The following is a 27955-nucleotide window of genomic DNA, read 5'->3' on the forward strand; positions in this document are numbered from 1 at the left end:
CTTCCAATTCTACTATTCTATGATTCTATGAGATGTGTCTGATTGTGCTGTAAGCCACTTAAACTGAGCAAATCAAAGATATAGTAAGAGGTTACACTGAGGATATAATAATGGCCCAAGTACTGAAAATCTCTCTCTCTCAATTAAAAAAAAATAGTAGAGTAAAATTTAACCGGAATTTATGGATTTTAATTCCCCAAACGGAACACACTGTATTTCCATCCATGCTGAAAAGAAATGGTAATTAACGCCTATGTGTATAGATTCTCATTTTTAGACATTACCCCTGAAAGGTGTCGTGAGCATCAATGGGATACCATGTTGAAAGGAACTGACTGGAAGAGAGACAGAGACTATGCAGAGTTGGAGATGCAGAGAAAATCCTATGGCAATTTTAATGCTGTCTAGCTTGTATGAAACACAACATTTTTTTCTGCTGCTCATGAGAGATCTTCCCAAGCAGAAAGGGTAGAAAGTGGTGCCTGGGTTAAGGACTGCATAGAGATTATTTCTAGATATGGTGAACAGTATATAAATTGATGATGATGACAATATTATTATTATTAATATTAATATTATTATTATTAATTATTATTATTATTATTAATAATAATAATAATAATAATAATAATGGAATGTAGTATTCCATCGTACTTATTCCGGATCCAAAAACTGTTTAAAGTGCAATCCTATGCATGTTTAGATAGAAAGAAATTCTACAACTCCAGGCTGAGGAATGGTGGGAAGTTGTAGGATTTTTTCTTTCTTGTTTAAACGTGCATAGGATTATGGAACGCCTCTCATCTCCTTTTGGTTTCCCTTTAAATGAAAGCCCCGCCCACTGAAATTGACACAGTGCGCCTGGCTGGCCAATCGGCGCCTTGGCTGCGTGTTCTGTTTGTTACAAGTTTTCCCGAGCGAGAAAGCGAAGCGAGAGTGTTAAGAAAGGCATAGAGGCGTAGTGTGCGCGCGCGAGCGAGCAACGGAGGGAGCGTGGAAAAAAGAAGGGAAAAGGGCAGGGGGTGGGGAAAAGAAGAGACTGTAGCAGCGATGCCTCCCAGAAACTGCAAGCAGTGTGGAAAAGAGGGTCAGAGATGGCACGTTAGACCTTTATCATGAGCTGAGCCCCGGGCCTCGGCGTGGAGATCTGCCGCGTCTCTTCCCAAACTCTTAACTGCACCAAGTGCCTTTTTGCCTGCCCCTTGCAGAACAGAAACTCTGCTGCTTTCAATTTGACTTCCTCTGCAAATGCATCAGAGGAAGATATTTGTTCTTTTAAAAAGAAGAAGTAGTTCGTGTGTAAGGGGGAAGAGAAGTGGGTGGGTGTTAACAAGCGTATCCAGGATGTTATAGGAATGAGAAAAGAGCAAGATCGAGTTGCTGTGTAGATCTTGCCCTTTGCGGCTAGAAGTTCGGTGCATCTGGAGTTGCTGAACGCCAGCTCTTCTGAGCTCTTTCAAGTGTGGCAGCGGCAGCAGCAGCAGCAGCTGTAGATGTGAGTGTAGGCTTAACTCTTTCCTGACTCCCTGGATTTGTACCATGCTCAAGATCCTTACGAAGAAGCTCAGAAATCAGAGTTTGAATGAAATTCAGCCCTTCCAGTTAAAGGTAAGAAAGAGGAAATAATAATAATAATAATAATAATAATAATAATAATAATAATAATAATAATAATAATAATTCCAAAAACATGTATGTCTCTTTTTTTTGAGCTGTACTGATTGCAGTGGCTAACCACATTCGTGTACCGCTGGAGTCATTTTACTGTTTGCATCCTCCTGCTCATTGCATGACCTAAGATTAAGAGTTGGTCTGTATACAGTTGAATAAGGCCTGTTCCTTTGAATAGCACTTTTCCTCGGCCGATAACAGAAACTCGTGTGTTGAAGGCCTAGCACTTCTGGGATACCCTGAACCCTGTGAATGCAATCTTTAACACAGTTCACATGTAGGATGAATTATTTTTGAAGGTAGATAGTTTGATTTTAAGAGGGCTTTTTCCAAGGGATGTTTATGTCTGTCGTTCTTAGAATGTTTAGATCTGCAAGAAGTTGGTGGAAATGCTCGTGCAAAGCCCTGCTTAAACCTAGCTGTTCTGCAATGTAGTCGTGGCTTGAGAATAAGCATCCCCTCTCCCTCCAACACAGTGGGGATTACTTCTGTCTAAACATGCATACGATTGCATTGCAGTATTACGCCTGCTTAGGCGTAAGCCCTATTGAATTTCACAGGGCTGACGGCTGAGTAAATGTGAGTCGATCTATGCTTACTGTTCTCTTTTCTGTATGTGAAAGATACACCTGGATCAGAAGTTAACTTATTTAAAAGCTGGCCTGCAGCTGTCTGGATCTTGTTACTTATAGTTGTACACTCTTAAACAAAGACCAGGGCCTCTTTCTTTACTGCTTTCTCACCCCACTTCCCCTATAGTGAAACACAAATATTGAGCAGGGCCAATGAACATCCAGAGTACGAGAGAAGGCTCTTCCTCACACCCTGTGATCTTGAAATACTTTCTGAAGTCAAGGGGTTTGCGTACATCCACTAAGAACAGAATCTCAGAAAAGTGTGATAGCTCCCTGAGCGATGGATATTCTGTTTGAGACCCACCTTATGGAGTTGTGTCTTGCACCCATGATTCTAGGACTGGTTCACATCAAATGTCTATGGGCATTGGTATGCTGGATTTGGTTTCATGCTGCTGTGGTCTTCAAAGAACTTGCATGAGTTTTCCTAAAGTTACCATTGATTTGTCTGGAAAGAACACAATTGGAAAGAGGAAAGCAAGGGAGACCCATGCAAGATGGAGAGCACAAATCTTGCAATCTTTATATTTAAAGTCCCCCCTCCCCAATTAAGAGTGGTTGAGGTTGGGGAGTATATACTGAAGGCCTCTGGGTGATATTATTATTGTTATTAATTATACTTAATAGTACTTGGCTTGGAGTTTTGGAAGTATTTTCTGCAAAAGGTCAAGTTTTGCAAAGCATGCATTTTTTTGTTAAAAGCGTAAGGAAAAGGATATGATGATACCCACTTGCTAAAGGGGTATACTAAAATATGCATTTGCAAGAGCAAAGAATGACTTCTTGTGTTTCCAGCTGTGGAATAGTTTTGCTCATTCATATGGTTGTAGTTTTATGTACTTATATCAAAGTTTGCACCCTTAATTCAGCTGATAAATGTGCTTTTGAAAATATGGTGTGCAAGATCAGATTGCGAAACCTTTAGGCCGGGTTGGTCTCCTGTTGATATTTCTGCAGGGTCTGTTCTATGGAGGTTCTAGTGATACTATCGAGTGCCCAGAAGGATTAAATCAGTATACACAAAAGGTGGTCCCCAGGGTTATGTCACACTTAAGCATCACACCATAATGCAGAAACCAGACCAGGAGGAGCCAAATGCTGAATGGATTGTAACTGGCAAAATGGTTGAGGAAATGGAAAACAAAGCTGTTTTCTTCCTTAAGAACAAGGGTGGGCAATATGTGGCCTTCCGGATATTTGGGCCTAAAACTTCCATCAGCCCTCACCATTAGCTATGCTGCCTAGGCCTGATGGGAGTTGTAGGCCAAAACATCTGGAAGGCCACATGTTTCCCACTCCTGCTTAAGAATATAAGAGCCATGTTGGATCAGACGAAGGTTCTAAGTAGTCCAGAATTCTGTTTGCACAGTGGGCCTGTGGGAAACTTGCAAGTAGGACATGAGTGCAATAGCATTCCTCTGTTCGTAATGCCGAAAACCAACATGCAAAGACATTCTGCCTCTGATACTGGAGCTAATGTAGCGCCATCATGACTAGTAGCCATTGATAGCCTTATACTCCATGAATTTGTCTAATCCCTGTTCAAAGCCATCTCTACATCTTGTGGTAGCAAATTCCCCCATTGGACTAAATGCAGTGTGAAGAAGTACTTCCCTTTATCTGTCCTGAATCTCCTACCATCCAGCTTCATGGGATGACCGCATTAGGTTCTAGTATTAGAAAGGTAAAGGCAAAACTTCTTCCTATCCACTTTTTCCCCACCATGCATAATTTTCTGCACTTTTATCATGTCTCCCCTTGCCTTTAATCTAAGCTGAACAGCCCCAGACAGTGCAATCTTTCCCATAGGGGAGCTGAAAAAGTCCCTTGATCATTTTGATTGCTCTTTTCTGTGCCTTGCTCCCCCTCATCCCCCAAACTCTAGTGACATTTTACTTCCAGTATCAAAGATGATATGCCTATGTACAGTACATGCTACCTAACTCAGTTGCTGGGGAACCTGAATGCACTCAAGTTCTACTTGTGGATTTCCCACAGGCAGCTGGTTGGTTGGCTGGCTGGTGTGTGAACAAAATGCTGGATTGATCCACCATGCATCTTCTTATATTCTTATTAACTTTGACAACATGAGGTTTTAGAATGTCAATTCATTATAATTTCAACCACACTGGTTGATTCCAAAGTAGTGTGTGTGTGTGTGTATTAGGTGTGGAGCTGGCTGTGTGTATGTGCAAATTGACACGGAGTGGGTTCATATAACACAATAACCTTTATTCAGTGGTTGAGTGCGGGTTGTTATTTAACTGTGGATTATCATTCGTCTGAATGCGGCTGTGCTAACAAACCATGGCTTGTTTACCATGAACATCTCACAGTTACAACCCAACAACAAACCATGGGTTCTGTTTGAGAAAAATAAGCTATCCTGCTGGTTTCAAACAACACAATAACCCATGATTCAACGACAACCCACACTCAACTACTGAATGTGGGTTATTGGGTAACCCAGTCAGGATGCCTGAGTATAGATGGAACTGTTGGCATTGCTGTCTTCTGTATATAACAGGACAAACAGATCTCAGTGCTGGGAGAAGATTCCCAGTAAGGCTTAAGGCTCTGGTCTTGGATATATTCAAGTTGTAAGCTGCAAAAAAAGCTGTAGTTATTAAGAGCATGTGTTGTGGCTCACTTTTTATAAATCAAAGAGGGTCAAAGAGGGGCAAAGGTGCCTCTGAGGTGTAATCACATGAAGTCTGAAACACGAGAGAGGTTGCCATCACCTTCTATGACTGACATCCCTGAATACATGTTTGTATTCTCATAGCAACTAATAGTTATTATATTTGTTCATGAATCTATCTTGAGTCTCTTTTCAAAATCCATATTGTATCCCGGGAACTTTGTTCATCATGGATTAGTGAGTACCACAGGTAGGCCTCCCTCATTCATGTTCAGAAATTGTATGTGTCTTTTGGTTGTTTCTCTCACCAAACAGAATGCTTTTTAAACAGAAAAAAAGAAATGGTTATGAAAACTTCAAAATATATAGCAGGAAGCCTCTCTTGTTCAAATCTCTATTCACCCATAAACTTGCTTGGGTGCCTTAGGCAAGATACCTAACTCAGCAACAGCCCCCCATCTGCAGTATGTGGGTAATACAGTGGAAGTACGTAGCACCAAGATAAGTGTGTGTGTGTGTGTGTGTGTTGCTTAGCTCGCTCTACTGTTATGTAAACATTGTTATTAAATGATAGAACTCCAATTGGCGCCATTCCTCCCATTGGCTCCATGCCTCCATGTTCTTATCCTAATTTATACTTCTATTAGTTTTATAACCTAATTGGATTTCTGCATCAGGGATGGGCAAAAAGGTGTGAATTCTTGTCTATTACTTAACTGGGCCAGTAGACAGAGGGTTATGCCAACCTGTTCCCTCATCTTTAAGAACATGAATGCCATGCTGGATCAGACCGAGGGTCCATCTAGTCCAGCAGTCTGTTCACACAGTGGCCATATATGCAAGCATAGAGGAAGACTGTTCCTATATGCTAGCATCAGATGTTGCGGTGATGGTTAGGCTGCTGTCTTCTTGAACTCTGCCCTGGTGGGCATGCTTCTTGTCCCTTTCAACATGCTGTCTCCCTAAGTTCCAAAACAAGAGTGATAGTAGTCGTCTGTTGTCTTGTACTTGGTGAAGCAGGAGCATTATTTTTCCTACGTTGGGTCCCTATCATGCCTCCAACCACTGCCAGCAATCCTCTGGCAACTGTGGCTAAATCCACCCCAAACCACATAGAGAACCACGAATGGTTTGCCATGTGGCGCTCTGCCATTTCAGTTGCAAGTGGCCCTCCATATGGGTGGCCGTGTAACGCGGGTGAGCACAAATAGAGAGGCTACTCAAGATGTTGCAAACAAATTTATTGGAGAAAAGCCCAACACGTTTCGGCCTCTTGCTTTTTATTAGGCTTTCTTCAAAAGGCTGTAATGTTACATATATAAAACAAGGATGAGACAACACAGAGCTAAAATAATTTTCAGTTAGAAAAAGTACATTGCAAGCACGGCCTCTTCATACATGTAAATAATAATACAATTTCAATACTAGACATAAATGGTTCATAGGGCACATTGCAAGTAAGGCTTGTGCGTATATGTAAATAGTATAACAGTTAAAATATTAAATGCTCACTTGTAAATAATTTCTGCAGACGTTGGTACAATAGATTGTCTTGCTATAAACGTTGGTGACTGGATGGGATCTGCTGAAGGCTCTTTATTTTTTTATACTTTTAGAATAGCCCATGTTATACTGTTAGATTAGCCCATGACAGGGCTATTCACTCAAGGTCTTCACATCTGGACTGAGCTACAAACACCAGGTGGGAATCTACACTGGTGTTATTCTAACGTTTTGAATGGGTTACTGTGACGCACAGCATCACGTGACCCTGGGTCTCCAACGTTGCAAATGAGTCGTACTTACAGTTTCTATTTCTTAGTTCCAGCGTGGCTACAGATTCTTGTGCCTTGTTCTACCGGTAATTTTCCTCTCGCAACCCAGAGCTGCTGGGTTTGCTCCGCCCACTTCCTGTTCTCCTTCCTTCGCCCGTTTGCTATCTTATCTGCTACAGCAGATAAATCACACCAGCGTTATACTGTGCAATCACTGACAATTGCATGCAAAGGACTCAGAAGTTTTCCACCTTAGAATCTGCTTTTATTGTGAAGTACTCCCATGCACCCTGCCTTAAAATTTGAATCAAATTGGGTCATCGGTTGATTTTTTATGATTTTTTTTTAACATTTCCCCCCTCTTTGCAAAGGAGCTAAGGAGCACTCAAAGGATCGCTGTAGCTCCGTGCAGGAAAATTAACAAGGGTCTCTTGGTCCCAGTCCAAAACTCATGACCAGCGGGGCTTAAATGCGGCTGCTGATAAAATTTTTCAATTTGGTCTCCCATCCAAACCCTGACCAGACCCAACGCTGCTTAGCTTTAGTAAAGTGGCTAGCTCCTATGTACTCAAGCTATTCCTTGGGATCTGTATTAAGATGTTTTGGGAGGAGGTTTGTGTGTGTGCTTATGACTATTGCCCTGCACTGCTGGCTAGGAATGAGGCAGGCAGTGGGTGGAGCAAACCCAGCAACTCTGCTACGCTCAGAGGGAAGGAGAACAACGAAAGGATTTAACAATGTGCCCTGCAGTAATGTTACAGCTAAACGTAAGTAACGCTAGTGTGCCCCGTGATACAGAGAACCGATACAGAGAACCACGTTAGAAAGGGACACTAGCAACGTTATAAGACTAGTGTAGATCTGGCCCAGGAAATGTCTCAAAGCAATACGACTGTTACATGAGTGGTAAAAGTTCCAACTCCTCATTTAGCCCATGTGGAGGCAGGGAATTGAAATGGTATGATTGTTTACATGTATGCACAGGCCGTGTTTGCCATGTGCTTCTCCAATTGAAAATTACTTTAGTTCTGTGTTGTCTCATTCTTTTTTTATATAGTGTTTTTATATAGGCCCTTGAAGAAGGCCTAATAAAAAACAAGAGGCCAAAATGCGTTGGGCTCTTCTCCAGTGAATTTGTTTACAACATCCTGAAACTATTCTCTCTTTTTGGGTTCATCTTGAATGCTCACCCGCCTTGCACACATGTGTAACACGGGTGGCCATTTTAGCATGGCCCAAAAGTAGATATAATTTCAATAGAAAATTGAAAGTTGGTCACCAGTACACCTAGGGGTGACCATATTACACCAATTTTAAAATCACCTCACTGGCTGCCAATTAGTTTCCGGGCAAAGTATAAAGTGTTGGTTATTACCTTTAAAGCCCTACACGGTTTGGGTACAGGTTACCTGCGGGATTGCCTCGTCCCGTACAATCCGCCCCGCACATTCAGGTCCTCTGGGAAGAATTTACTTCAGTCAGCGAAAAGTAGGCTGACCACCTTTATCCAGAGAACCTTCTTTTCTGCCACTCACAGACTGTGGAATGGCCTGCCGGGAGAGATTTGTCAACTTAACAGACTCTCTGATCTTTACCCAGTCGAACTTTAAGATGTCTGGCTATTATTTTAATAATGTATTAGTTTTATATGTTTTTAATCAGTTTTATGTATTTTATAGTATTTTTGTATTTGATGTTGTTCCCCGCCTCGAACAAGAGGTAAGAATTATTATTATTATTATTATTATTATTAATAATAATAATAATAATATGTACAGAATATCTACCAATGGTAAGCTGTATGATGTCAGTCTGCTGTCTAGGTGCTAAACTATTGATGAGCAACTTCAAGCACCCTTGATCTTTAAATGGGACTTGGACTGGGCAGTCCTTTTAATAGAGGATTGTCCTCCATACAGTAGGATACATAGCCACCCTAGTGTGCAATCTTCAATTACACCTGAGGAGTGGCAAACAGGCAATCGTTCTTTAGTCTAATGGATGTTTAAAAATACATCTTTATACTATGGATTTAAATTAATAATAGCCAATTAGCAATTATAAGATGAACAAATAAGGAGTGAACCCAATGCCAGCCCACTACTTGTTATGAAACAACAGTGTCTGCTATCTATCATTAGTTGAATAGTGATCTATTATTATTATTATTATTATTATTATTATTATTATTTATTTATATAGCACCATCAATGTACATGGTGCTGTACAGAGTAAAACAGTAAATAGCAAGACCCTGCCGCATAGGCTTACAATCTAATGAAATCATAGTAAAACAATAAGGAGGGGAAGAGAATGCCAACAGGCACAGGGTAGGGTAAGCAGGTACAGGGTAGGGTAAAACTAACAGTATAAAGTCCGCACAACATCTGTGTCATTCCATCTGTGTCATGGAATGCTTATTTCAGTTGATCGGCTCTGTATCCATTATCCATTGAGTGGTGGGGTATCTGTCGCCCTTTATTGTACTGTATCTATCAGCTTTCTTCACCTTTTCTTTCTCCATCAGGTTTCTCTTCAGCTTCTTCTTCCCCAGCATTGTCTTCCACTGATTGTTGCGCATCTCTGCCCATGTCCATCTGTGTCACGGAAATCTAGTTAAGAGTTGCTGTGACAATGGTTAAGGACCCTGATCAAGAGAAGCACGATATTTTCAATGGTGCTTTGAGTCCATTCAGGCTCCAGGTTTCTGAGGGCCCTTGGGCAAGACACCCTCAATGGGCTCAATGGCCCTCCCTCTGTGAGTCGCCTTTCTCACTGCCATTGTCATCAGCTCCTTTTGCTCCTCGTCCTCTTTGTCATCATTGCTTGACAGGCAGAGTGCCAATGAACAAGTAGGCAGGGGCATGTCCTGCTCCTCCATTTCACCACCATCATTATCTGGGCCAGAGTGAGAGGCAGCTGAACAAGCAGGTTGCAATGATGAACAGGAGGCGCCAGTCCATTGGACCTCTGCTGGGGTGTGGGCTCTTGTCAACTGTCCAACCAGGCCTACCCTTGATGCCCTACTTCATCAAGTTTTTTGGGAATGACTAGAGTCCTGGATTCCAGGTGCATGAGCCCAAGGAGGAGCAGTTTCAAGACAAATACCCTCTCTTGAAGATTCTTTCTATAAGTGGTGACCTTTCTAACTATTTCAGGCAGTTTGACTCCAAGTCCTTCCAATTCTCAATTTTCTCCCTGTGCAATTTGCTAGTTCTGCTGAATTGGTTTATTTGCAGAAATGAACAGGATGTTTGGGACTATTGTTTCCTAGGGTAGAGTACTCAGGTTTTTGTTTCGTTCAACAGTTGTGTAGTTGTTGTTCGATCCTTCCACTGGGCTCTAGATAGCTTTTTTTCTATGGAGTTGATGAAAGTCTTGCTCAATAGGATTTATTTCTATCCTGTGTCTCCCAGAGAGGCTGTTACTCTCATCCTTTCCATCTGGCTCTTAATGCCTATTCTAGCTTCTCTTTTTCTTTAAGAAAGTGAGTTCCCTTAAGAGGAAGGTTTCCTTGTTGTTGTTTATGTCTGTCAGACGATCTTGCTGACAGATTTCAGTACTGCAATGCCTGTGAATGGCACATCCCATTTTGGATGCCAACAGTCCTGTCTTGAAAATAATAATAATAAAAGACATTGTGTTGGATTCTCCTTAAAAATGCTTAACTGTGGAACACAATGTCAACGAACAGGATTAGTTTCCTCTATAGGAACATAAATGAAGGGGGTTGGGGAGTAAGGTCACTGCCCCTTACATGCAGCATAACTTGTGAAAAGGCCAGCATGTGTGCATGGGTAGCCTCAGTATATATCTTTAGCAGGCCGGCATCAAGGGTAGGGATAGTTGGCTCCTGCTGAGGACCCACCCCACACCCAGCAGGGGCCCACTGAAAAGAGTCCCCTGGACTTGCTCCTCTTAACCATTGCAATGTGCTTGATCAGCTGCCCCCCTCTCTCTGACCCAGACTATGGTGGTGGGGAGAAGAAGGAATGGGACATGCCACTGCCTACTTGCTCACTGGCTCTCTGCCTGGCAAGTAAGGGGTAGCAATGATGAGGAAGAGGAGCAATGGTAGCTTGTGATGATGGTGTTGAGAAGGGAGACTCACTGAGGGAGGGGAGCCATTGCGGGTGTCTTGCCGAAGGGCCCTCAGAACCCGGGAGCCAGCGCTTATCATCGGGGACCCTGCTATGTGTAGGGTGTTTCATAAATTATGCCCAATGCCTGGGTGCATGGTCACAATCGCACTCCTCCTTTCTGTGCGTATTCACTGTACATATGCATGGATGGACCCAAACATGTGTGCAGTTGTTATTTCACAGTTTTGTAATGCTCCAGAGCATTGTCAGCATGGTCTTAGAATGGTCCTGACCTTCTTAAAAGCTCTGGCCACCCTCTTCCTGTCTCTTTTTCTACCCTGCCATTTTCTTTTTCTTTTGCTCCAACAATGGAGCCAAAGCACTTGCTCCAGATAACAGTCTTAGGGTGAGTTTTATTTGTTGAAGGCATGACAATTAGAAACCAGTGGTGGTGTCAACCTTATCTAAGACCACCTGTAAGCCTTTTGGAGTAGGCTGAGAGTCAAGGGTAGGCATGGCCAGGCACCTGGTGAGGGCCCACATCCATTGAGTGCACCTTGCCCAAAAGCTTTCAAAAACCTGTAGCCAGCACAGCGGAGAGTCATGGTAATGTAGGAGTGACCCTGTTCCAGAAACCTAATGCTGGCATCTTCCTTTCTTCTAGAACAGCCTTCTCCAACTAGTTGCCCTCCAGATGTGGTGGACTACAACTCCCATCATCCCATGAAGGCTGAAGGGCAGCCACTTGGGAAAGGCTTGTTCTGGATTGTGCTTCATCATTAATCTATAGCACCTCGGTATAAGCAAAAGTCATTAAGTGTGTTGCTTCTGTAGAGAATTGTATTGGGGGCAGCTGTGTACCACCATCATTGTGTCTGTAATTGTGCCACTTCTTGATGTTCTAAAAGAACAGGGAGCCCAAGGTGTGTCTATATGAACAGTTTTTCTAAACCATTCGAGCTGAAGCCTGAGAACTGAAGTTCCAGTGTACCCAGCGTTCTCTCTGCTGGAGTAAACATAGGTGATTCCCGAGCAGAGGTGATCACCCAGCACAAGGCTCTTCTCCTCAACCAACCCACCATCTCTCTGAGCTGGTAGCAGAAGGTGTCCTGTCTGAAGAAGGAAATGGAAGATGTTGGGAAGCGGAGGTGTCATTATCAATGACATGGCTTAGCCTGCGAATCTCTGACTGTATGGCCTAGGGAACACTGGAGAGTCATTGAATACTGCTGGAAAAGCAGGTCCTTAGCCAAGGGGACTCTGCTGAGCCCAAATATTTGTTGAGCAGATTAAACTGCTGACATAGATGCTTTTGTCTGGAGACAAATGTGCACAACTTGGGAATAAATTATATTGCGTCTAATTGCAAATATTCTGAGCAGAGGTTTTCTCAGAAAAAATATCTTCTAGGACACTTCAGATCAGCTCTAGGAATGGTCTCCTTGAACTTGTTTTTGAGAGTCATCAGCTCCGAACACATATTCTTGACAGATCAGCTCCCCAAGGTTGGGAAGAGAACCTTGGGGAGTAACTTCCAACATTTAAACTCACTCTTCTTTCCTGCACTCATAGGAAAAATATTAGCTGGAGGAATCTTAAGAACTTTCCATTCATGGGTGGGGCAAAAGTGTTTGAAGGCCCAAGTGTGGCTGCTGCTTTGATCTGGCAGATGGATGCCAAGTTGCATTCTTCTGGGTAGCAGCCTCATTATTTCTCCCCCCACCCCATGAAATGCACAGAATTCTTCCTGGGTTACAGCCTAATGGAATCAGTCCATTGAACCATTTAGCTTGACTAAGAGCTTATCTACACTAAACTCACCTACGTTGTGCCAATTTTAACGTTTATAACTTCTCCATAGAGTTTTCCAAGGATCTTGTGGCGCTTTAAAGGTTAACAAATTTATTCTGGCATGCCCTTTTATGGACTATAGCTCACTACATCCACTCCACAGAATCTTGGGAATTTCCTGGCGAAGGTGCTGAGAATTCTTGGATGTCCCACCTGAGGCGCCTTCAAAGAACTACAGTTCTTAGAGTTCTGCAGGGAAAGGGAATGACTCTTCCCTGCTCTTCAAAAACTTCCACAGGACTGCTTATAAGACATAAAAAAAACAATGACCCCATAATGATCCCACTCTCTGGAATTTCCTGCAACTACAAATTAGGCAGGTGGTGACTCTTCTGGGGTTTTGGTGCCTACAGAAAGCATACCTTTTCCCACAGGCATTTCCAGGAATTTGCAGCAAATTGTTAGTGAGCGTGTTTAAACCATGGTTATGTAGCCACCACGGTTAAGAATGGTTTACATGACATGCTAAGCCATAATGTTTAGCTCAAAACAACCACCAAGGCTTAGCATTTCATTTAAACAGGCTCATTGCATTTCAATGTATTCTTATTGATCAAATTGTGTAGATGATGATGATGATGACTTATGTGGCATCGGGACTGAATGCACTTATGGGTGAACACTTTTGAAAATGTCAGACTGGAAATAGAGTGATCTGCCTATCCTTATTTCACCTTAAATTATTTCCCAATATGTTTTTTCTCCTAGATTTCCTACCCTCCAAGTGATGAGGAAGATAGTGATGATTCTGAGGGAGAGAACCAGGAACTTGCTCAGATTGACAGAGGTAAACGATCTCAGTAAGGCTGTAGAACCTAACTTTCCACTGTTAATCTGAGGCACTTACCTGCTAGGGCATATTGTAAATTTTACTCTATCTGGTTATGTAATCCCATGATATATTACTCATTTGACCTTCCCCTGATACCTAGAACATCTTTTGCTGCTGGTCCATGGTATAGGTTTCTACATTATTGATGTGTTTTGAATTGATTTGCTTGTATGTTTTAACTATCATTTCGTATGTTATTTTACATATGTTTTTGAGCATTATTTGCAACGGAAAGGCAGAATAAAAATGTGATAAATAAAATGCTTCTCGTATTAGACGCATAATAAAGTATCCATTACTTAAATCTCTCTCATGGTTTTTTATCCATGTTCAAATTTTCCTGCTTTTTGCTAAACACAAGTTGGCTTGTATAGTATGTATAAGTGATTTTTATCTCATGTTGTTGGTCTTGTGCCCAATTCTTGTTTGTGTTTGCAACCACTGAATGGGTTGAATGTGTGAATGGGAAATTAGTGCAAACCTCCTGAAACTTGCACAAATTTGCACAAATTTCCTCTAAAGGCTAAAGTGGGACTGATTTAGTCTGAGGAAACTTGCTCAGATTAGGAAATTTGCATAAATCAGGGAGAATATGAACACGAACACATGTTCGATGACTAGTGAACATTTTCAGTGGACACATGCATTAGACTTTGAACAGGACATGCTTGCATGAATGCATTTGTTCTGTTCTAGTGTTAATATGAGAAGATGTTGAGAAATCCGTAATGACCCTCCAGTTCATGAATATTTTACAATGGGAGGAGAATGAAGCCCTGTTGGGGTCATGCCCTGGGTCTGGCCACTTTCCATACACTTACGTGTGTGTGTAAGATCTGTGGAGGCTCCCTGTGCAGTTAAGAAGGTTTCTACATTGAGCAGACAGCCTGCATGGGTAGTGCAGGCTCCGTGCTTCAAATGTTCCTCCACAACACATGAAAGGTGGCTGTGACAGGCCAGTGCCCATTCTGTCTTCTCACATAATGAGGATGAACGCCTGAATAGTAGGGCTCGACATTTATTTATTTTTTATTTATTTATTACATTTATATACCGCCCAATAGCCGAAGCTCTCTGGGCGGTTCACTCTCAATTCTCTCCCTCCCACTCATCAATGCCCAGTTCCTTCTACCTAGGATTTTATTTATTTATTTATTATTTATTACATTTTTATACCGCCCAATAGCCGAAGCTCTCTGGGGTCATTTTGCCATGAAACTGATTGTGGGGAGATTCAGGACAGATAAAAGAGCATAGTGCATAGTTAAACTATTGGATTTACTTCCACGGGATGTAATGATGGCCACCAATTTAGATGGCTCTAAAAGGGGATTGGATAAATTCAGGGTGGAAAAGGCAAGCAATGGCAATTAGTCCTGATGGCTATGTGCTACTTTCAAGATCAGAGGGAGTATGCCTTGGTGTACCAGTTGTTGTGGAACATGTGTGGGAGGGTGCTGTTGCATTCATATCCTACTTGTGCGTTTCCCATGGGCAACTGGTTGGCCACTGTGTGGACAGAGTGCTGGGCTAGATGGACCCTTGGTCTGATCCACCAGGGCACTTCTTATGTTCTTACCACAGCAAAGCCCTGCTCTGAAGGCATAGCAAGCAAGATGATGCAAGTCGGTTGCTCGGTTCTAGAAAATAAGCAGGCCCTCTTTCTTCGTCAATGATCTATGACTATTGCAGCAGTCTCGTTGCTGATTATCTCAGGGTGTGGAGGTCTGGGCTCCCAACTGACCTTAGGAGAGGCTCTAGTCTATCTTCTTCTTTCAAATTCCCTGGTGAAGTGGTCATTCGATGGGAACGAAGGAGGGAGAGAGACTGGGTCTCTTCTCTTCATGTGAGAGCCAGGGAAACACCTCACGCGTTGCTCATTTTTAAAAAATATATCTTTCCTCAGAGAGAAAACGGAATTGTACCTTGACCCCGCTGGCGACCAATCAGTTGCAGAATCAAGAAAACCAGTGTGGCAAGGTGCGGGCCCATTTTCCTCCTGGGTTGGACCGCCACAGCTCGGAAGAGGAGCTGGAACGTATCAGCCGTGAATTTGCTGCCGAGAAACGGAAGTGGTCGCAGGTCAATCGGCTCCCCTGTTGTGGCGACAATTGCAATACCTCCTCCAGTGACGAGGAGGTGAAGAACTTGTGTGGTATGTCCTTTCGGCCTGTGGTCGAAGGGGTGGACGGCTTGCATGCCAGCTCCAGCCCGGTGCTCTTCAGTGCCTCTCCCCCGAAGAGACTCCAGCCCTTGGCACGGACCCAGGGACCCCGACCTCTCCTCTTTACGAGTGTTGGCGGCAGCTTTGAGCAAGTGATGCCATGTAAACGACACCGGCAGGGCTATGGAGATAAGATTGGTAGGCCCAGCCTCGACCTGGAGAAAATGCAGCAGGTAAGGCAGTGAACCATTTGGGAGAGCTGTGTTCTGCCAGCTTCATTATAGACCTCGCTGCAAACGTAGCAGGAACTGGCTTGGCTGCCCTGGGATCATGTAGTCCCAGTTGCCCAATAGCGTTTAGCCACAGGTTGGCTAGGAAATAGCTGTTTGCACTGTTGGGTTTTAAAGCTGTTAGCTTCTGCTTGAGCCTTTGAGCCCTTGAGCTTTTTGTTCGCAGCCTTAACTGCCTGTCTGGACCCAGTGTGATGTTGCCACTCCTCTGGACTGTAGATGGACAAATCTGCCAACTTCTGTTTCTCTCAATTTCACATTTTTCCAATCTTAAATTTGGGTTGACCCAAACATCAAGATTTATTTTCAAGTTCTCATGAAAATTCATAATTATTTTTGTGCACATTTCCCCTGATGCATGGATTTTTGTGTGCATTTTTCTTCACATACACATTTTTGGCAAGCAATTTTCCTAATATGCATTTTTGAATGTTATTTCTACTTATATACATATTTTTATATGAATTTTTTAACTGGGGAACTACGTTACAAAATTCGGAGAAGTGCAAATTTTGTAGGTTAACTGAGTGTTGGTTTCTGGAGTGGTTTGAAAGCATGGAATTAGATCATTTTGCATTAACCTGTGAAATAAACTAATTTCTCCTCCATCCCTGCTCTGGACTTGATATAGTTCTAATCTTGGTGGGACAAGGCCTGACTTCCCTTCTTCTGGTTGAGCTCTTCCTTCCTTTACCAAAATGATAACTCCCTCCTGCAGGGCAGGGACCATAGTGCAGTGGCAGAGCGCATGTTTTGCATGCAGAACATCCCAGGTTCATCCATTGAAATCTCCAGTTAAAAGGATCAGGTAGCAGGGGATGCAGAATACTCTTTCCCCTCCCCTTGAGACCCCGGAGAGCTGCTCCCAGTCAGAGGAAGACAGCACTTGGCTAGGTGGACAACAAGTGTCTGATCTGGTATGAGGCAGCTTCTTACGTTCTTCTGCCATTGGTTGAATTTCTGATTCTCTCCCTTCTGCTGGGAACACGCCATGTTCTATGCCTGTTTCAGTTTAATCAGCTGAGGCCACTGGTGTCCCATCGCCTGGCACACTGGCCCTGATGGTGATGCATTGTTCAGTTGTAATGAGTTGGAAGGAGCAGCTGCCCCATCTGCTTGTCATGCTAGGCTGCTTGCGCCTTTGCCGAGGACTGTTTGGTTCAGTGTGCATGTTTCTTTGCACTTGGCTTTCTTCCCAACTTCTTTCCCTTTTCCTTCTCTCTTTCTCGCTTTTTCTAAATTGGTTTGAAATGGCTTGGCTTGTGCATAAAGGCACCGATTACACCGGCCGTGTTATTGTATGGTCTCTCTTGTGCCCCTTGATCACTGTCCTTGGGCGATGTCCTAATTACACCGAGGACCTGCTGCCAGCCATATGCATTTTAATGAGGGCTTTGTGTTTGTGTCCCAGAAAGACCAGGGTCACGGCTGGCCTCTGGCAGTGGGGGCAGCCTCTTCTTTTCATGGGGGGCCAGTGGTGACGCTTTGTAGGGCACGAGGCAGATGGTGTGTGCATGCGTGTGGCGGGCGAACGGTTTCAGTTGCTCGAGGTGATGGCAGTCCAGAAGGGGCAGAACAGGACCAAGCTCCTGTCCCTCTCATAGTTGTGTAGAAAGTTGGGTTTTGATGGTTACAGCTCATCCCTCCAGAGGGAGAAAAGTTTCAGCAGATGAAATCCTCTCTGCTACACAGCTCTTAAAGGGGCAAGAGCGTGGGCTTCCTTGGCATCTAGTCATTGGTCTCCTAACAAAATGTTAAGTGGGGGAGAACGGGCAACATTCCAGAAATTTAACAGTGACCCTTGTTGAGCACTTGAGCTGGTGCTTATGAGGTGAGGTTAGTTAGGAGCCGATCCTCAGTGTAAATCAATAAAGAGGAGCAAAAAGAGTTGGACTTGGGAACCGGTGATGGGAAAATATAGAAGAGCAAAAACAAATATAGAAGAGCCCACCCCACTCCCCAGCATTTTTTTCCTTCTTCTCTACAATCATAGTAGGAGGATTTACTCCTGAAAGCTTTGTTTTGCACGATAAGCAAAATGATCTCAACGTGTGCTGAGTCATTGGAATAACTGACAAAGAATTTGGCACTTCAGTGAAAATCAATCAGTCTCTCTAATAGTGAACTTGGTTGGTGAGTGTTGAAAGAAAAGGAGCCAAAATGGGGCAATTGAGAAGCAAGAGAAGTATTAGCACACTTGAGGAAAGATGAAGTTTGCTGAATTTGATAAGAATAATCAAAACCCTAAGGGTGCAGCCCCCACTCCCAAAACCGTCCAATGAAGCTTGAACATTCTCAGTAGCTATGGAATGTTGAATGTTGGTGAAGAAAGATGGGAAAGGGGTTGGCAATGGAATGGAGTATGCTAGAGAAAGGCTTAGCTGGCTGGCTGTATTCCTGAACAAGAATTCTCCTTTAGGAGGTGAAAATATACTACAATGTTTAATATATTAAACATGTTGGGCTACTTGTATTTTTAGATTTATAATTTTGCAGGGAATTATGTAGCTTCTTCTTCATCTTCTCTCTCTCTCTCTCTCTCTCTCTCTCTCTCTCTCTCTCTCTCTCTCTCTCTCTCTCTCCTACCCCCCAATTTCTGGCTATGAGCTTGACATTTGTATGTCTTTACTGGAAGGGGAAAAAAAGTCTTCCAAGGATCTTGCAGCGCAGTGTCCACCTCCTCAGACATTTACTCAACAAAGGGAAAGTAATTCTGAGCACAGCTCAGAACATCTTGATGTTGTAGCACCTCTCAATCTCTAAACGATTGGTGGTTGGGAAAAAGGGGGCAGAGCCAGGAGAAGTGGCATGGTCATGTGGGAACTCAGGTGGGCTAGATTGGGACTTCATGGTGATGGGATTTGGGTTCTAGGCTTAAGGTTGTGCTCTCCTGCCTTAAGAGACAGTGCTAGCACATGGCAATAAGCTATAGGTTTCAGGCCGAAGCCATAATTTTTTATTTATTTATTTTAATTGCAATTGGCCAACTCACTGGAAGCTTTCCCAGCTTTGTGGAGGCCCCTTTCGACTCTGAGCTCTGCAGCTTGGTAAGAGGGTATTAGAGTTGGGCTGTTGCTTTGGCTCTCGTCCCAAAGGAAAGGTCATGCTGACAGCCCATGTCACACATACTTTTGTGCCTGTGTAGTGCCAAGGTAGTGTCCTAACTGCTTCTAGGGTGTGAACACTGTCCAACCTGCTCTGTAATTCAGTCGGACAGCATCACACAGTGCTTCTTGTTTAGAAGTGCTTCTGAGTGCTTGTGTGTCAGTATCTACAACTGCTTGAGTTAGACTGAATGCGCGTGTTTAAGCCAGGCAGAATGTTACCCTGTTTGTCAAAATGACAGGGTGTGCTATTTAAGGTTGGGTTATCTCTGCTTTGCACGATCACCGCAGCCCACCGTGGCTTATTTAAACTATGGCGGATTGCAGTGCCTGCAGGCACCATGTTACCAATTCAAGCCCCCCACCATGGCTTTACATGTCGCCTGAACTTGACCAGGCTGGATGATGGGGTGGTTTCATAACCACCCTAATACAGGGCATGGATTCTGGATGATTTGTTAACTGCCCTGACAAGCCACCTTCTACAGGTTCAGATGACATGAGAAGCCTTGCCCGATGAGGAAAGTTATGTAAATTGGGCTGGCATGTGACCGGCATGCACAGTGTAGTTAAGAATCCACTGTGACATATTAACACCCTAGTGCGAGCCAACCCAGTGACTTCAGCAATGAGGAAGGACGGCTTCATCGTTAAAGCCAATCTTGGCAAAGGATTCTCGGAGAGGCCCCTACTTCCTCTCCCAAATGATCCTAGCAACCAATCCATCCAAGTGAGCCACACTGATATAATATGGTCCACCTGTCCAGTTCCAGCTAATGCTTCATTTTGATTCAGCCGCAGCTTTCAAAATGGTCAGGGGCAACCCTTCATAAACATTCCAGGAAATGTTCCAGGCATATATCTTTACAGGAAGCCCTCTTTTGGTTGGCAAATGGAAGTTTGTCTTGGTTCTTGAATGTGTCTTGCATGTTGTCGTATTTACTGTGCCCCTTTTTGTGATCAACAAATGGTGGGTTCTTCCCTTATGGAAATGAGAGACGCATGACAAAGATGTATATGAAGAGATGATTTCCTAAGCATTTCATGTTAATGTCCCCTTATCTTTAAGGATCAGGGCGGTTTACAGCATTAAAAACAACACAAGGTATAAAAATACACACAACGTAACAGAGCTGAAGGCTGTGTCATGGAGTGTTATTGTGTTGTCTTCTGCCACCAAATTCCTGTCCAATGAAAAATGTCTCATTACTTCTGGAAGAGGCTCATGACCAGGCTTTAGGAGACATCCGTAAGAGGGCTTGTCCTTCACTGGTTGTAGACATAAATTGATTATTGTAGCAGGGGGAAATCACAATTATGGGAAATTTCTTTTATCAGTAGATCATGTTTTACATTGGAAAACTCATTCTAACTTGCTATTCTATAGCATTTGTTACGCTCCTAGAAGTTCTCAGGAATTTGGGGGATGTCAATATTGAATGAATGGACTCCTTATATTTAAAAAGTAGAAGCTTTGGCAGGGGTAAATGTATGTATAGGGATTTGCTCAAGCGTTTGGCAGAGGTGTTACTGCTGAGTGACTTTGGTGAGGGAATATTGAACTTGGTGCAGAAGATTTTGCAAGATTCCCACTCATATTTTCATATTTATACAACCTTCTGTGAACCTAAAGTTTCAGTTGGGAAATCAGATGTTTCAAGGAGAAAACTAATATTCATATTATCTAGATTTTGTTAAGAGTGCGAACATCTGGTTACATTCGTGGCAAAATGCCCATTCACTTCTCCAAGGGGAGAGTGTTATTCAGAATTCATAATGCCCTCTGTGTTTTGTTGACCATAATTTTCCCTTTCTCTTGTCTACTATATCCCTTCAGAGCTAACCTTCACAGACTTTATAGGCAGTATTAGGAGTAGAGATATCACTGAACTTAATAAATTCCAGGATTAGAATATCTACCCTTTTATCTCATAATGCTCACCTTCAATACAAGGTGAGCATTATGGCCCCAAAGTTTCTTTTCTTTTCTTTTCTGGCTCGGATTTTTAACCCAAGCCAGAGAAGACTCACCAGCTTACCTTGCAGCAAATGCTACTTGGCTGCAGCAGTGGACAACTCTGCCTCTCCCCACTTCCCCAGATACTTTCATTGTCTCTTTCTGTAGTGCATGAAATATTGCTTGAACAACATGCACAAGGCGCTCTGGGAAATTACCTCCTCTAGGGCTTCCTGTGCATGTTGTTCATGCAGCATTTCATGCACTGTGGAAGGAGAGATTGAGAGCATGGGAGGGTGGGGTAGGCAGAGTTCTTCCTGTGCATGCTGCCTTAATGTACAAAACTCTTCTGGGGAAGCAGATTGAAAGCTTCATGCCATCACCACCACCCAGCTGAGAGTAGGAAGGGTCCCATGATTCCCCCCATGTGTTGAAAGAATGCAGGACTGGGGTTACAGAGCCACATGGGTTAACCCTGCCCCCGTGGTTAAGGCTTTGGTGTGGGGTGATGCTGTTTCCAGGCCTGCGTAGGACCACTTTCCTGCAGCTTTGCTGGAAGGTCCTGCTTGAATATCAGACCTCGGGGCTACCTCCTCGCCAACTCCAGGCTGGGGCCATAGTGGTGGGGATAGAGTGACCACATGCCCTCTTCTTACAGAAGGCAATCTTCTATTTGAAGGGCTGCCAAGGAGACTGTTCTCTATCTTGAAGGTGCCGTTTGTTTGAAGGTCTGTCCAATCCAAGCCTGGTTTAAAGAGAATGAACCATCAGAAGGAAGAGCTTCAAGGCCCAAAGAACATGACCCTTGAAGTTGCCCATTAACAGCACTTGGACAGTAGACGGAGCAAGGCATGCAGGAAGCCAGATTCCAGCTGGACATTAGGAAAAACGTCCTGACTGTTAGAGCAGTACGACAATGGAACCAGTTATCTAGGGAGGTTGTGGGCTCTCCCACACTAGAGGCCTTCAAGAGGCAGCTGGACAGCCATCTGTCAGGAATGCTTTAGGGTGGATTCCTGCATTGAGCAGGGGGTTGGACTCGATTGCCTTATAGGCCCCTTCCAACTCTACTAGTCTATGATTCTATGAGGTTGCTAGGTCACAGCCTTTCAGATTATGGTGAGATGTACTGTATTTCAGTTTAAACTGTAGTAATGATGTCTAAAGTTGCATCTATACATACAAATTAGAATATGCAAATGTAATGCAAATTTGCATTATTTTTCTTTCCTCCTTTTTGCAGATTCATAAGTGCCCCCCACCTCTTTGTGGCTTTCTTCTGCCACATTAAGAACTTGCTTCCATCCTTAGAGATGATCTGATCCCCCGAGCTCGGTCAAATGCCAGTAAAGGCTATAACAGGGCAGAGGTGTGCTCCTGCTCGGCTGCTTGCATGTGGTATTCTGTAGAACCTGTTCCTCCTCTCTCCAGGCCTAGAAAGCACAGCGTGAATATGTAGCTGTTCCGCTACCAGGCCTCAGGCATAATAACAGGCTGCCGAGCAATTAGCGGGAGAACGCTGGGAGAACGCTCTCCAATCGCAGCAGTTAATTATATGTTGCATCAATGGATTAAATCACTGGAGAGTGAGATCCCTTTATCCTGTTAGCCCCTCGGTGGCTCCGGTGTGGGCTCTGGTGTCATTTGATCTGTACGTGATGCTCAGTGGGAAGAAGATTCCGGGAGGTGGAAATTAAGAACATTGAGTTAGTCCATATACGTTGATCCCCTGCGCTCTAATTATTATTCCACCATCATCCTCGGAGAAACTCCTAATTATATTAAACAAACTCTTCAGCCCGTTCATCAGCTTTGCTGACGGTTCTTAATAACTGTGCTTATTGATGCAAAATCAAGCTTGTTTGCATATACAAATGAGTCTAATCCATCATAAATAAACATAGTCGCACGTGAAGATTAGCAGTTCTCTAGTGCATTTATATTGCTGTAGATAGTTCGGTAAACACGGAGGTGGAGTTGGTGCTACCAGATGATGTTTACTTTCTTTTGGAAGTGATAATATAGAGCTGCGGCATTTTTCAGGAGTGTCTGACCTAATAGGCACTGCTTTTGTGTTTGCTTTTTCTTTATTACATGTTCATAGAATCATAGAATAGTAGAGTTGGAAGGGGCCTATAAGGCCATTGAGTCCAACCTCCCTGCTCAATGCAGGAATCCACCTTAAAGCATCCCTGACAGATGGTTGTCCAGCTGCCTCTTGAATGCCTCTAGTGTGGGAGGACCCACAACCTCCCTAGGTAACTGGTTCCATTGTCGTACTGCTCTAATAGTCAGGAAGTTTTTCCTGATGTCCAACCAGAATCTGGCTGCCTGTAACTTGAGCCCATTAATCCATGTTCATTCCATCCCTCCGCCAAGGAGCTCAGGATAGCGTATGTAGTTCTCCCCTCCCATTTTTATCCTTGTGACAACCCTGTGAGAGAGTTTAGGCTGAGAGATGGTGACTGGCCTAAGGTTAGAATTTGAACTCGGTTCTCTCCAGTCCTAGCACTTGGAATGAAGTCACTGAGAGCTCCTCTCTCTGAATTGGCCAAGACTTGCTGATGTGCAACCAGATGGTTATGGGGGAGTTGAAGAAATACTTGGGGAAAGTTTCAAGGCAGGAATATGGGGAGCATGTGGCCCTGCCAGAAGTTGTTGGGACGCAAATTCCATCATTCTTCACCATTGGCTATCCTAGGTATATACAGCAGGTGTCTTTGCTGAGGTGAATACTCTGGGGAGAAGCTGCTTGTCTGTAAAATTAAAAATTAAAAACATGGTTGCAGTGCAATGCCTGCATGCTGACCAAGTATGCCCCTCCTGGCATATGTTCCTACATGTTCACAGATGGCTGGGCCCTCACCCCAAACATCTTAATTCAGCCTTCCCCAGCCCTCTAGACTGCAGCTCCCATTATCCCTAGCCGTCAGAATTAAATAGGTTGTCTTCATATACTTTCACAACTTCCGTCTTTCATGTAAAATGAAATGTATGCGTAAGCCCTCAGTGTTTGATAGCAAGTGGGGCCTGAGCATGGGCTGCTTTGGTATGGGTTCAAATTAGGCCTCAAAAAAGCCCTCACCAAATTATTCTCCTCTTTGAACCAACAGTACAAGAATGAGCAAGAATATTGCCTGCCTCTAATAGAATATCTGGGTGTGCTAGTTCCTCATGCACACGCATGCAGACACACACCCTCCCTGGCCTACTCCAGTTTGCCTCAAGTTGTGTTGTAGGTGGAACCCCATCAAGCAGAAGCGTTGTAGCTGCGGCATGCCTCACAAAAGCCACTTTGTACTGTGGCCTGACCTCATTCGTCTACCACCCTGCAGCTGTTCCTCTTCCTTGCACAGGCGTTAACCCTCGGCTTGCTGTGTGCCAGACACAATTCAGAGAGAGGGAGTGGGCAGGCAAGATTTTCCTTTTGTTTCCTTGCTGGTTCTCCTTGTTGGGTGTGTTTTGGTTGGCTTTGTGTTCTCTCTTAACACCTAGCATTTGCAGGGTGTTGGGGTGGAGGAGTGCACACAGAATTGCAGGAAAGCGCACTGTTAACAGTTTGAAAAAATTGCCTCTCGACTTACTGTCTTTCCTTAACATGGCCTTGCTTATACTTGTGAGGGAGCAACCTCACTGCTGATGATAAAATATGCTGTGGGGACTCCTTGTACTTGAGTAGAACTGATGTCAGCAATGTGTACCAATGATGAACGCTCTGAAACTGAAATTATGCACGATTTCTGATGTGTTCTCCATTCATATATTTTGAGTATGAGAAGCAGCTGAACTGGGAAATATTAGCAAATGATTATCTACTTTTCAGTGATTACGGGTGGTATTCTCGCTACAAAAAGTAATTATCTCTCAAGTTGGTTATATACTGTGTTCCTAGGCAGTTGGGAAGAGGGTTTCTTATAAGCAGAAGCTGTTTTCACACATGGGACTGTCATAGGATAAGTTCATCGTGATGTCTCAATGGATTGGGATTGTCCACTCTGGTTCTGGCATGACTCTGCCTGCCCTTACCTTGGGCTCACATCACTTTCCTGTGCTGGTAGAATGGCTACTTCCATGCTGTCAGAAAAGAGGAAATTCATTGCCAGAAAAGAGGACACTAGTTCGCAGAACATGTGCATTTGCTAATTTAGATGTAGAGATGCAAATGTATCAATAATAACTGTAACTGAAATAAGAATACCATCACCTGGTTCACACATAACAACAATCCAGAGTATGAGTTGCTGAACCCTGGGTTGTTACTATGTGTATATCTGAAACTATGGATTGTTAAGGAGGAACAACCCAAGAAGAGAACCTATGGTTTGTTGTTGGGTTGTGAACTATGGATGGTTTTTAACTATGGGTTGTCTTATCAGGCTATACAAGTGGTAGGCAAGAGTGGTTAAAAACAAAATCCTGCTGCAAAGACATTTGGGATACGGGGGAGGCAGCAGGCAAAAGAGGAGGGAATCAACCCAGGAATTGAAAAAATAACCTGCACTTTGCACATTCATCTGACAGACAAATCATGGGTAAACTCTAGGTAAGGCAAAAACCCATACTCTGGGTTGCCATTACATGCAAACCAGGTCAATGAATCTCACCATAGTGGGGTAGATTGACAGGTGACCTGTGTGCTTACTCAGTTTGTTGTTCAGATATCAAGACTACTTCAGGCTCCCTGCTGTCCCTTATAGTTTGTTTTCTTTAAAATGGATGTGGACTGGGCACCCCTTAAAATAGAGGAAGCTTGCAAGCCAAATGTTACCCTGCTTTATGTTCCCCATGTTTCAAGGCTGAAAGCAGGTACCAGTCTAATAGCACTGATATATCCTGACCCACTCCTTAGCTTGCTGGTAAAACTTTGCAAGGTCAGTTGAGCAACGCCAGCTATCTTGGAAGCACCTGAGATCTTTCAGGGAGCTTCGGTTTGCTAGAAAGCTCACGCTTCGCTCTGTTAGTTTTTGATTACTTTGTGGAGGAACTAGGTTGTACAGTGTTTACTCTGTTCTTGGACAGTTTATTCAAACCATCCAATAACATTACATTTCTTGTGATTGGTTTAATGTTGCGATTGGCCTTTTTCTGAACAAAACCAATGATTTACACAGGACTGTTTCAGTTGGGGTATTTTTTATTTTAGCCTTTCCTTAAATGGACTTATAGGACTCTAGTTCAAAAGTAATATCTATTTAGGTGAACAGGTAAGCTATTGTCAGCTCTGTTGCTTGATATCCATGTGCTAGGTCATGTGCAGCTGCTATAGCAGCAGGTGTGAAGATAGCAGCCAGTTAATCTCTCATGTGACAGTAAAAGCCTATGGGAACAACTTAAAATGGTGCTATCATAAAGTAGTCATTCATTGTTGAAGGGGGTGGGGGTATTCTTGAAGCAGAGAAAATATTAGTCTTGTGTTTAACATGCTGAAGGTGCAATCCTATGTATGTTTAGACAGGAAAAATGGCCTACAACTCTCAGCATGCCCCAGACTGGCTGGAGTATGCTGGGAGTTGTAGGGCTTTTTTCTGTCTAAACACGCATTGGGTTTACAATACTGAATTAGGGTTTAGAACATAAAAACGCAAGAAGAGCTATGCTGGATCAGACCAAGGGTTCATCTAGTCCAGTATTCTGTTTACATAGTGGCCAAACAGCTGTCGATGGGAGATCCTGGAGAGAAGGCTATCAATGGCTATTAGTTTTGATGGCTATGTGCTACCCCCAGTATTAGAGGCAGTAAGCCTATATACACCAGGTGCTGGGGAACAAGGGTGGGAGGGTGTTGTTGCACCATGTCCTGCTTGTGGGTCCTTGGTCAATAGTTGGTTGGCCACTGTGTGAACAGAGTGCAGGACTAGATGGACCCTCGGTCTGATCCAGCATGGCTCTTCTTATGTTCACAAGCAGGACATGAGTGCAACTGCACCTTCCTGCCCATATTCCTCAGCAACTGTTGTACATAGGCATGCTGCCTCGGATACTGAATGGAGCATGTAGACATCAGTACTGGTAGCCGTTGGTAGCCTTCTTGTTGTGTATGACATGGTTTCTGTACTTTGAATCAGCAATGTGATATGCAGAAATTGAACATGGATGGCTTTTCCTATCTTTCCTGTCAGAAAAACAACAACAAACTTTTGCTGGCTGAATTCCTGTATCTGTTAAAGGCAGAAGAGCCTTGCTAGAAAAGAGTTGATCACTCTACACAGAATGCTGGGCTTCAGGCTCCTCTCTAATCTTTTAAATACCAAGCTAAGCTCGGAAAGAGTGGGCGGTCTGGATGGAAGTTCCCCTTGCATCTGAGTCCAGTATTCCAATCACTGTACCCCATTTCTCTTAGAAGTGTAGCCGGTTGAATATTGCTTCAGCCACCCCATTTGCGTGCATAAACACCAGCTTTCTCCAAACGTGCTCAATTCCCCCTCTCCTGGTGCATGTGGGTAGAGGATGATGGAAGTTGTAATTGAGCATATCTGGAGGGTACCAGGTTGGGGAAAACTGATGTGTGCTACCACTGCACTCCTCTCCTGAGTGGAGCAGAGCAAAGAGATGCTGCTCTGAAGAGTCCAGAGAGAACAGACCATCTCAAAATGTCTCTTCTGGAGTTCAGCTAAGAAAAGTTATGGCTGCTTAGCTAATCTGCAAGGCAGTGCTTGGCCTGAATGCTTAATTGGCTCAGTGGAAGGGTCTTGAGTCCATGCAAAAGAAACTTGGTTTTCCTTCTGAAATGGCCACTCTTAATATAGCCAGGCTGAAGAAGCTGTCCCTGGGGGGCACCCAATAACAACAGGCTATTTTGCTACGAGGAAACCACATCTGCTAGTTTCGAGGTAAGAAATCACTCTGTTCTCTCTCCAAATGTACTCTAATCTGGCTTCCCGGACCATCGCAGTAGAAATGAATGGCTTCAGGACCAGCTGCTTTCAGTTATCCCCAGCCTGAGTAGAGACAGG

The 27955-nt window shown here is 43.7% G+C and overlaps 1 protein-coding gene across 3 annotated transcripts in view; it reads left to right on the plus strand.

Annotated features, from left to right (window-relative positions):
• Window positions 1–998: 998 nt before the first annotated feature.
• Window positions 999–27955, plus strand: part of LOC134397484 (uncharacterized) — a 126379-nt gene continuing 99422 nt past the window's right edge. For all 3 annotated transcript variants that reach the window (XR_010025368.1, XM_063124176.1, XM_063124178.1), the window contains exons 1-3: window positions 999–1608; window positions 13364–13442; window positions 15394–15884. Coding sequence is in view for 2 of the 3 variants with exons in the window: in XM_063124176.1 (XP_062980246.1) it covers window positions 1540–1608; window positions 13364–13442; window positions 15394–15884 (639 nt within the window). In the remaining variant the exon portion in view is untranslated. The remainder of the gene's footprint in view (window positions 1609–13363; window positions 13443–15393; window positions 15885–27955) is intronic.

The sequence above is a fragment of the Elgaria multicarinata genome, chromosome 4 (assembly GCF_023053635.1).
Source record: "Elgaria multicarinata webbii isolate HBS135686 ecotype San Diego chromosome 4, rElgMul1.1.pri, whole genome shotgun sequence".
In the NCBI taxonomy this organism is placed as follows: domain Eukaryota; kingdom Metazoa; phylum Chordata; class Lepidosauria; order Squamata; family Anguidae; genus Elgaria; species Elgaria multicarinata.